General features: G+C 33.7%; 1 protein-coding gene across 1 annotated transcript in view; it reads left to right on the top strand.

Moving 5' to 3' along the window:
- Window positions 1-12,042, top strand: part of TAF4B (TATA-box binding protein associated factor 4b) — a 124,588-nt gene that overhangs the window by 89,799 nt on the left and 22,747 nt on the right. The window contains exon 14 of the mRNA XM_032421293.1: window positions 5,102-5,212. Within this exon, the coding sequence (XP_032277184.1) occupies window positions 5,102-5,212 (111 nt within the window). The remainder of the gene's footprint in view (window positions 1-5,101; window positions 5,213-12,042) is intronic.

Here is a 12,042-nt window from a genome sequence, read left to right as displayed (position 1 = left end):
TGAAGTTCTTCAGAATGAAATGAAATGATACCAAAGGGAACCTTTAAACATCAGGAATGAAGAAAGAACAACAGAAATGGTATAATAGACTAGTCTGCTTTTGAGCTTTTTAAAATATTGAAAGCAAAAATTACAACATTGTCAGGGATTTTCAATATATATATATATATGTGTATATATGTGTATATATGTATATGGCTAAGTCATTATATTAAGTATAAATGGTCTAAATATACCAATTAAAAGAGAGAGATTGTCAGGATAGATTTAAAAACTATGACTAATCTGTATCTGTTTACAAGAAACTCACTTCAAATGTAATGATGTAGATAGGTTAAAGTAAAAGGATAGAAAAAATGCTTATATTAGAAAAGAAAGATCTCAAATCAATAATCTAAGCTTTTACCTTAAACTGGTAAAAGAAGAGCAATATACAACCAAGTAAGCAGAAGAAGAGAAATAAAGGTAAAAGCAGAAATCAATGACTTCCACTAACTGAAGAAAAAAATAGAGAAAATCAGTAAAACCAAAAGCTGGTTCTTTGATCAACAGAATTGATAAATCTCTAGTAAGACTGACAAAGAAAAAAGAAGATATAAATCACCAATATCAGGAAAAAAGAGATAGAAAATCACTACAGATGCTGCAGATGTCAAAAGGATAAGGGAATACAGATGAACAACTCCATGCAACTTAGGTGAAATACCAAGTTCTTGAGAAGCACAAGCTATCAAAATTTAGCCAAGTGAAGTAGTTAACCACAGTAGTTCTATAATTATTAAATAAATTGAATTTATAGTTAAAACTTTTCAATAAAGAAATCTCCAGGCACAGATGATTTTTACTTAGTAAATTCTCCCAAACATTTACAGAAGAATGAACACTACATCTACACAATTTCTTTCAGAACACGGAAGAGTTAAAAACTCTTACAGTTCATTTTATGAGACCAGCATTACCCTAATAAACCAGATAAACATTACAAAATAAGAAAACTACATTTCCATCTCCTTTGTGAACATAGATGTAAACATGTTCAAAAAATATTAGCAAATGAAATCTAGTAACATATAAAATAATACATCATGACCAAGTGGAGTTTACCCCAGGAATGCAAAGCTGGATTAAAATTCACAAATCAGTGAGTATCATTTACCATGTTAACAGTCTAAGAAAGATCATGTCAATTGATGCAGAAATACATTAGATAGATTTCAACATGTATTAATAACTCTCAAGAATCAAGGAATAGAAGGGACTTCCTCAATCTGATAAAGGGCAGCTATTAAAACCCTGCTATTAATGTTATTCCTAATGGCGAAATGACCAAATGCTTTCTTTCAAAGATTAGGAAAAAGGCAAAGATGTCTGCTTTCATCACTATTACTCAGTGTTATATTGCCAGTACAATAAAACAAGAAAAAGAAAAGGCATATAGAGATTGGAGACAGAGAAATTAAATAGTGTGGGGTTTTTGTTCTCTTAACTGTGTCTTTTATAGTGCAGACTTTTCTAATTTATATGAAGTCTAATCTGTCATGGTTTGTTTGTTTGTTTGTTTGTTTTTTTAATGGACCTGCTTTGGGTGCCATGTCTTAAGAACGCTTTGCTAGGCCCTAAGTCACAAAGATTTTCTCTTACACTTTTTTTTTTCTCTTACACTTTTTGCTAGAAGCTTATAGTTTACATTTTGAGTTAATTCTTGTATAAGGTGTGAGGTTTAATGTCAAGATTTATTTTTTCACATGTGATGTCCAATTGCTCCAACATTTGTTGAAAACACTATGTTTTCTCAATTGAGTTGTTTTCCACCCTGGTCAAAAATCAATTAGCCATATTTATGTGGATATGTTTCTTGATTCTTTATTCTGTCTCATTATTCTGTGTGTCTGTTCCTTTATCAGTATCACATTATTTTGATTACTGTAGCCCTCTATAAGTACTTCTAAAATCACATGGTGTAAATTCTTTAAATTTTGTTCCTTTTTTTTTTGTTTTTCAAAATTGATTTAGCTTTTCTAGTTCCTTTGCCTTTCCATATAAATTTTACTTTATTCATTCATTCATTCATTAAGATTTATTTATTTATTTATTAGAAAGAGTGAGAGTAAGAGAGAGCACAAGCAGGGTGGAGGGGTACAGGGAGAGGGAGAAGCAGGCTCCCCACTGAGCAGGGAACAGGGAGCCCGATGCAGGGCTTGATCCCAAGAGCCCAGGTTGTGCTTTCTCTTTCCCTCTCTCTCTGACAAATAAATAAATAAAATCTTTTTTTTTTTTAAAGATATTATTTATTTGTCAGAGAGAATACAAGCAGGGGGAGCAGCAGGCAGAGAGACTGCTGAGCAAGGAGCCCGACGTGGGACTCGATCCCAGGACCCTGGGATCATGACCTGAGCCGAAGGCAGACACTTAACCAACTGAGCCACCCGGGCATCCCTAAATAAATAAAATCTTAAAACAAACAAACAAACAAACAAACAAAAAACAGTTGCTTAACCAACTGAGCCACACAGGTGCCCCTCCATATATATTTTAGAATCAACTTATCCATATCTGTAAAAAAAAAAAAAATTACTGGAATTGTGTTAAATCTATAAAAATTTTGAGAGAATTGAAATGTTTACAATGTTGAGTCTTGCAGTCCATGAACACAGCATGTCTTTCCACTTGTCTGTGTTTTATTTCTTTCATCTGCATTTTGTGATTTATTGCATGCAAATATCCATAGGTTTTAGGTTTATACCTAAATTTCCAATTGTACCTTAATGGTATTTAGAAATGATTATTGTGTACGTTCACCTTGCATCTTGCAACCTTGCTAAATTCATTTATTAGTCCTAGGAGGATTTTTGTTTTTGTTTTTGTTTTTTGTAGCTGACTTGAGGTTTTCTGTGTAGATAATCATGTCGCTTTCAATCCAGTTTCTACCCGCAAGCCTCTAACTCAGTGCCTGACTGTTTTCACTGAACTCGGCTTACATATCATCTTTCCCCACTTGTGTATGCCAAATCTGCATTAATGCCCAGAATGTTCTTCTGTTCTGGTTAAAAATGCCTGGTTTTTCTGTATTGTGCTGGCCAAGATACATTGTTTTTAAGAAAGTTTGTTGTAACATAGGGCAAACCAAAACTATGGTAAGTTTTAATTTTTGTTATAGTTTTGCAAAATTTTAAAACATTGTATGTGAGATTTCAGAAAACCGAAGTGTAATTTGCAGAATGGGAGAGAGTGTTTTACTACAAAGGTATGGAAATTTGATGACAGAGGTCAATTTAAAAACTTTTTATGTGTTGTAACTATCTTGCAGATGCCATTTTTCTCTAGGGAAAGATTTTAAAATATAGCTTGTTGTTTGATTTGTGCTGCAGGGTAGATTAACTAAAATCGTATTTTGTCATCTAGAAGTTCCAGAGTGTGACAGCATCAGATTCTAACACTATATATTTTATTTAAAAGGCCAGCATCAACAAAAGATAGTTTCTAACTCCTGAAAACAGTTTTCCAGCAGTTTATATATAAATGAATCCACAATTTAAAAGAGGAGTTTCTGGGGGTGCCTGGGTTGCTCAGATGGTTTAGTGTCTGCCTTCGGCTCAGGTCGTGATCCCAAGGTTCTGGGATTGAGTCCCACATCTGGATCTTTGCTCGGCAGGAAGCCTGCTTCTCCCTCTCCCACTCTCCCTGCTTGTGTTCCCTCTCACGCTGTCTCTCTCTGTGTCAAATAAATAAATAAAATCTTTAAAAAAAAAAAAAAAGGAATTTCTGCCTGATAATTTGTGAAGCAAATGAAGAATTGTTCTTTTTTTTTTTCTTTTTTCTTTTTTTAAGTTGTGTTTTCTTCTTTAATAAAGACTTAGTTACCTATGGCTTATTTTTGGTCTTTCCTCTAATATTATAAAATAATCTGAAGTGATCTTTACTTTTCATCTCCTTGAGACTGCCTATTTCACCACAAACTATTTCCTGTTTTCATCCTGCTCTTGTATTAATATGTTCAAAATTTGGTCAGTGCTCTTTTTAAAAGAATATTCTGTGTGTGTATGTGTGTCTGTATGTGTGTGTAGTCAGTCCCTCAACAGGTTACTTTCAGTTGGCTATCTTGGAGCCTGATCTTGTTTGAATATTTGTCTAGCAACCAGTGCCAGGTTCGTTCTTTCTTTCCCTCCATAGTAATAAGATTTTGATGCTGAGGCTAGGATTTCCAGTACGATATTAAATAACAGTGGTCAGAGTGGACATCCCTGTCTTGTTCCTGACTCTGGAGGAAACGCTCTCAGTTTTTCCCCATTGAGGATGATATTAGCTGTGGGTCTTTCATATATGGCCTTTATGATATTGAGGTATGTTCCCTCTATCCCTGCTTTGCTGAGTACTTTCAATTTTTGGCATGAAGATAAATATAGAGTAAATCCATGTGACATATAGAGAGGGTTTGTAACAAGAACACTTGGCTCTGAGTTCTGTTTCTACCACTTATTATTTATGTGACCTTTATGAAGTTTTCCTAAGCTCTTAGAGCATGTCTTCCTTAGTTAAAAAAAAAAAAAAAAGATGAGTACATGTATAATTTTCATATCCTGTTATAGTAATTAATATATACTTTTCAGTGTTGTGAGAGTTAAATGAGTTAATTTTTAAGGAGGCAGTTTGTAAATCATACGGCATAGAACTGTTTCCTATGACACACAATAACTGTCTTTATTTTCGAGTAGTTTTCTTTTAATCTGAAAAGGTTGACTATAGTTTGGCCAATTTCTGTCCAGTTTACTGTTCAATTTATTCTTCAGGCATTTCTTACCTGTGATTAAAGTAAGAAGAGATTAAGCTCTAGATGCCTTTCTTTTCTTGTTTTTCTTCTATTCTATACTTCTTCCTTACCTAAATTCTGCCTCTTCTGTTTATAGATTGAGGACTAAAGAGTTTGTTGGGGTAAAGGCATCAGGAAATGATGTGCTCTTGGCTCTTAGGGGAATTTATATTTATTTCTTACTTTAACTTATTTGGTGAAGAACACAGAAGTAGGCTTAGTGATCAGTTTCTTCCTCCCTCTGAGCATGACTCTATGTAAATATTCATTTTTTTTTTTTATTCCATCTTCTAGTTACAACAGTTGGAGCTTGCGCAGATACAGCATAGAGATGCTAACCTCACAGCTCTTGCGGCTATTGGACCAAGAAAGAAGAGACCACTAGAATCTGGGTCTGGAAGTGAGGTATTGAAGTAATGTTTGTTATTTTATTTTTCATGTCAAGAAAGCAAGCCAAAAAGAAGCAAAGACGTGTAGATAGTTTACCCTACCTAGCATGCTGGTCCTGCCAAATGCTTGTTAAAACTCTCCTTTGCCTGTTTTACAGAATCTTAATTTTTCCTGGTTTTTAGGATATATATCACCTTGAACTTTACTCCTGCTGATTATTTATTTTATACTTCCTCCAACCCCTCATTTCTAGTCCTACTGAGTCTCACTATCTCAATTTTTTTATTTCTGTACATTCTTTTCAGTGGTCTTATGTAATCCTCTTCCTGCTGTGTATCTAAATCTAGCTCATCTCTTAAGATAAATCTGCCCTCTCTATTTCTTGCATGAACCACTATTCATTTCCTCATTGACTTCTTGTCTCAGTACATAATGTGTTTGCATGGCAAATTAGTCTCTGTTCCACATAGGATGCATATTTTTTCTAAGATTTTAAACTTTTTGAGCAAGACTATAATCCTATTCATTTGTATTTCCCCCCAGAACCAGGCACTTATATACTCAATAAAAATTGTTAATTGTTTGACTAGCACCAAGGAAGGCTCTAACTTACATCTTTAGAGCAAATATTTGTTGTAATGGTACATTAACGGATTGATCATCGGGGTGAGATAGAGGTACGGTAAGAGCCCCTAGATAGGGTCAGCAATAAGAGTCACGGCTCATCTGTTTTGCTCTGTAAAATTTAAATGTGCTTGAGACAAGCTCCTCCCTGGCATTGACCCTGAACACTGACAGTTCCTAAATGAATGACAATCATCTCAGTAGAAGGATTTAAAAAATTAGTTGTTTTTCCTTATAAATGTAGTGAATGCAACATGTTCACATGCCCCCCAAAAAATCACAGTATAAAAAAATGTTTGAAAAATAAATGTTTCCTTCTCACAGATTTCTAGTCCCCCATCTCCTTCCCAACCAGACGTAGCCATTATTAAGATTTTGAAATAGCTTCCCAGAAATGTTATGAATATGGACATGTATCTCATGGGTGTTCACAAATCCACATGTTTGATTTTGTTTTTACTTAAATGTGTTCAGCTAGAGTTATTGTTCTGCCCTTGATGTTTTTCTTTTTTCTAGGATCTTTTTCCGTAATCTTTTTTCCATAATCTCCCTCATATAATTGACCTCCATACTTTTTAAAGATATAGGATATTACTATGTTTAGATAAATGTAATTTATCAACCTGTCCTTTAGTGGAAATTTAGGCTTTTTTACAGAATGTTCTTGTACTGACATTGTTATGTTTGTCCAATGTAACTATAGGCTAAATTCCTAAAAATGGAATTCCTGGTTTAAAGGCTGTGCATAGTAGGAATAACTTTTTGGAAAAATTCAAACATACAATGATAGAATAGTATAATAAATCCCCATATACCCACCCCCTGTTACACCTACTATAAATTTATTCCCAGTCTTTATTTATATCTATACCAACTTTTCTCAGCTAAGTTTTTTATCTCCCAGGTTATTTTTTTTTAAGATTTTTATTTATTTATTTATTTGAGAGAGCAAGCGAGAGAGAGCACAAGCAGGGTGAAGGGCAGAAAAAGAAGCAGACACCCCGCTGAGCAGGGAGCCCGATGTGGGACTTGATCTTGGGACTCCAGGATCATGACCTGAGCCGAAGGCAGACTTAACTGACTGAGCCACCCACATGCCCCCCTCAGGTTGTTTTAAAGTCAGTTCTAGACTCAGCATCATTTTATCATAAATATTATTTGTTGCTTTTGGTTTTTGTTAAATATTTAAAAATGACTGGATAAGTTGTATCAGTTCTTACATCCATTAGTGTCTACTTTCCCACACTGTGATTAACACTGGGGATTATCTTTGCCCTTAGATGGTTGAAAATGCAATTTTTAGGGGTGCCTGGGTGGCTCAGTCGTTAAGTGTCTGCCTTCGGCTCAGGTCATGATCCCAGGGTCCTGGGATCGAGCCCCGCATCGGGCTCCATGCTCCACAGGAAGCCTGCTTCTCCCTCTCTCACTCCCACTGCTTGTGTTTCCTTTCTCACTGTGTCTCTCTCTGTCACATAAATAAATTTTTAAAAAAAAAAAAAAAAAAGAAAATGCAATTTTTAGTAGAATATTTAAATTACAGGTAAAATTGAACAGTCTTTTCTATGTATATTGGCACTTTCAGTTTACTTTTTTCCACTGAGTTATATTTTTCAATTGATTAAGAAAATGGAACACACCACAATCCCACCCTCCCACCCCCCCCCCCCCCCCCCCCGTTTGGGCTATATTCTTCTAAAAGTTTTTATTTTCCTAAAAAATCTTTCTGGCTTCTGGACTTCCATTCTGTTTGGGAAGGCTTTTCTTAATTAGAATTATGTGTTAATACATTTATCATTTTACCTTTTAAGTATAAATCTTTGATTCATCCAGAATTTCTTTTGAATAGGAGTTGAGATACAGCTTTAGCTTAATGCCCTTAGTCTTCCTTTGTTCTCGCCCAGGCTCACAAATTGTCCCAACACTATTTACTCAATATTTCTTCCCCATTGATTTGAAATATTACCTTTATCACACAAATTTTGTATTGAATACAAATTCCCATATGTATTTGAGTCTGTTTGTTTATACTCTGATCCAGTGCTATCTAATAGAACTTTCTGTGTTGAAAATGTTCTATCTGTGGTGTCTTGAATGGCTACATACAGCTGTTGAGCAATTAAACTATGGCTACTGATTGAGGAAATAAAAGTTTTAAGTTTTTAAAATTAATGTAAATTTTAATAGTTACATGTAGCTAAAAGCTACTGTATTAGTGCAGGACTGTTCTATTGATATGTATCTATGTATGGCTATTTATGTATTACTATAAAATCTTTTTTTTCCCCATCCTTAGCCATTTGAAAATTATACAGTTCAGTAGTATTAAGCATATTTACTTTGTTGTACAACATATCTACAGAGCTCTTTTCATTTTGTAAAACTGAAACTTTATACCCATTAGCAATTTCTTATTTCCCCCTCCCACAGCCCCTAATAACTCCATTTTGATTCTGTAAATTTCACTACTTCGATACCTCATGTAAGTGGAATCATACAGTATTTGTCTTTTTGTTACTGGTTTAGTTCACTTAGCATAATGTCCTCAAGGTTCCAAATCTTAATATATTTAAAAATATGGTAAAACTAGTGCAGTAGAGAGCTTTTTATGTTTTTACTTCCCTACCACAGGACAGCCCATTGCCCTTAACTTTTGGTCTCTTTGTATATAAATGTGTGTGAATATTTTATTAACACTGGGTCATGCTATTTCATCGTGAAGCATATTCCTATAAATATGACTTAGCATACTTTTTTTTGTTGCAAGAATAGTTATTTATTATTTTTTCCATCCACATAGTTATTATTTTTAATATTATAACTTCTTTGAGAAAGAGCTATGGGAATATCTAAGTTCCTGTCCTTTTCTATTATGCTAGTATTATACAAAAAATTCTATATTACAGTGTCTGGGGTGAGTTCATATGCTTTGGACTCAGACAAATCTGGGTTTGGTTCTTTACTCTGTTTAAGTTTTATAATATTTGACCAGTTCTTTAACACAGTACCTCAATTGTCCCCATCTGGAAAATGGGTATAATACCCACCTGTAATGTCTTAAGGATTGGATTATGCGAAGTGCTTAGCTAGTTTCTAGCCTCAAGAACGGACTTAATAAATTGTCATTGTGTCATCATAGTAACACTACTGTTATTTTAGGTTTTAATAGTATTTTATAAGTAGTCTTAATGATTCATAGTGAATTTGAAATGCTGACCACTAATCTCTTCAAAACTTTGCTTCTCTCTCTCATTTGAGTTTGTCACAAATTTTGGAAACAAACATTCCCTGGTGTGTAATAATCGGAGATATATATTTTTAAAAAACATTTTTTTAAAACAGATTTTACTTATTTATTTATTGAGAGAGAGAGAGAGAAAGCAGAGGGAGAGAGATAAGCAGACTCCACACCAATTGAGGAGCCCGACATGGGGCTTGATCTCACGACCCTGAGATCATGACCTGAGCCAAAACCAAGAGTCAGACAGTTAACCAACTGAGCCACCCAGGCGCCCCAATAATCAGAGATTTTTAAGTGTCTTTTTCTTTTATTGTATTTTTGAATCTGAGAAAGGTCATAGGTTAAGGGTCAGGGGGAAATGTACTTTTGGTATTCAAACAGATAAAATCAGTTTATATGATTTATCTATTGGCATTAAAATAAAAATTTATTAATTTTTAAATTGCAATACAGATGCATCCTCACTTAGATATAAATATATTGAATAGTCTGTTTGCTTGGTGCTTCTTTAGTTTTGAGAATTTGAGTATGTATATTTTCCCCTGTATTTCTTGGACTTCAGGCTTAGGTAGTTGTCAGATTTTACTGTATTATATAACAGCCAGTACTTCAAGTAATGCTAACCTAAATTGGAAATATCCATTTTAATGAGCTGGTGATGTTTTATTATGATCCTTATTTTGAAATTAGCTAAAGACTGCTTTCTTTTTTGTTGATTTTTATTTGTAGTGTTTTAACTTTAAAGGCAATTTTCTTTTAAAAATGCGAAACTGGAGAAAGCCCTGTTATATGTTCTTTTGATATTTAAGTTTATTGCTGATATATTTGCCCTTCCAATAACTTAAATGCATTAATCAGGATTGTTATTTTATTTTTTTGAAGATTTTATTTATTTGAGAGAGAGCACGGGCGAGAGAGAGAGAGCGAGAGAGCGCCCAAGTCGGGGGAGAGGGGCAGAGGGAGAGGGAGAAGCAGACTCCCTGCTGAGCAGAGAGTCGGATGCAGGGCTCAATCCCAGGACCGGTTCATGACGTGAGCTGAAGGCAGACACTTAACGACTGAGCCACCCAGATACCCTAATCAGGATTGTTTAAAACCCTTTATTCATTTGTGTTACTCCCTCACAAATAACACAAAAATGGTGTATGAAACATTTATATTTTTAATATTCTATTCCTTGGAAACTGAGGCTTTACTTTTTGTCTGCTTCTTTCTTTATAGATGGGAACCTGAAATCTTACCTGTTGGATTTAAATTTGTTAGAATAATCATATAATCCCAGAGGGTAGTGAAGTAGAGTCTGGTTCTTTGAAGAGTAATTCCTTAGTTCAAATGCAGCTTTTTTGTCTACTAAAAATTCAGAAATTAAGCTTAGTACCTTTGCACTTATAGGTTACCATTTTTGTTGATAATAAATCAACAATAATAATAAATTTGGAGAAATTAGTTTTAGATTTTTGTCCTTTAGTATTTTTTCTGTTACGTAAAATAAAGGAAAAATGCCTCTTACCCTTAAAAAGATCTATTTGTGCAACTTATATATTAAACTGGCCTCTAATAGATTTATATTTGATATTCTCAGAAGTCTTGAAAAAGTTGAATAGCATCAGCTGCTGTCTCCTTGTATTACCCTAGCAAAAAGCAACAAGTACCGATTACCATTTTGGTTCAAATATTTGTACCATAAACCTGTTGACATTTAAAAAGAAAAGCAAATAGTTAAAATTTACTACTTGGGAGTAGTTGAATTTGTCCTTAATTTACTGCTGTGGTTTGATGTTTTATATATATTTATTTATAGATGTATATTATATGTATATATATGCATATATTTCCTATATATGTGCATATCTATGAAATTAGCTTTTAAATTAATAACCGGCTGTACAGATATGTATACAGTAAATTAGGACCTACTTTAAGATTTAGAGTGTTTGCATGTTTGTATTGTTTATATTGTTTAGGCGATGTGTTTGTGGTCCTTGGGAATATCAAAACATTAATAACTTTATTTCCTGTGTTACTTTTAGATCCTTGGATTGGAAAGGATCTTTTTTTCCTATTAACAGTATTTTCAGATAGTTCATGTAGCTTATTAATGATCTAACATTCATAACGATATTTCTTAATTTTTGTTGAATATAAAGATAGGTTTTATTTTAACTTCATAACATACCTAAAAAAATCACACCATTATACATAAAAAGCAATTTTGGAACTATGGAAGTACAAATTTTGGAATGTGAGCATGCAGTTTTACTTTCAGTGCTTTTTTACAAACATAAATAAATGAAGTCTCTTGAGAATTATTCAGTTGGCTTGAAATGCTAATATTTCTTTTTTTTAAATTTTTATTTAAATTCAGGTAACATACAGTGTATTATTAGCTTCAGAGGTAGAGATCAGTGATTCATCATTCTTCTGTGACACTCAGTGCTCATTACATCACGTGTCCTCCTTAATGTCCATCACCCAGTTACCCCATGCTGATATTCTTTTAAAATTAAGTGGTTACAGTACCAAATCAGCTACATGGTGCTTATAGTATTGATGTGTGTGGTATATGTTGCTTAAAATAGTGTTCATTTGCTAACCAGAACAAAAAAATTATCAAGTGGATAGTATATGCTCTGTCTAGAAGCAGGCTGGAGTCCTACCCTGTAAGATTTTAACTCTTGAGGTAAGAGAAGAAAGGACTTTCATGAAACTTTGCTTAGCAATAAATTAGAAAATTTGATTGAAATCAAAATTAAGGTTATTGACATGAAAGGGAACAGTTTTAGTCATTATGTTCTTGAGGGGCACAGGTAGTGCCATTCTTTACCTCCTTTCCTTTTTGCCAGGCTATAGGGGAACCATAACTTTCTGAAGTGTACATTGTTACTTATTGTAGCTGACTTAGTAGAGATTTAAACATACTTTATTGTCATCTAACATTTTCTATAAATATCACATAGATTCACTGGAATTTAGAGTATGTTAT

Source organism: Phoca vitulina, unplaced genomic scaffold, assembly GCF_004348235.1.
Source record: "Phoca vitulina isolate PV1807 unplaced genomic scaffold, GSC_HSeal_1.0 scaffold24, whole genome shotgun sequence".
In the NCBI taxonomy this organism is placed as follows: Eukaryota; Metazoa; Chordata; class Mammalia; order Carnivora; family Phocidae; genus Phoca; species Phoca vitulina.
Note: the sequence above shows the minus strand (reverse complement) of the source record. Positions and strands in the feature narration are given on the sequence as shown.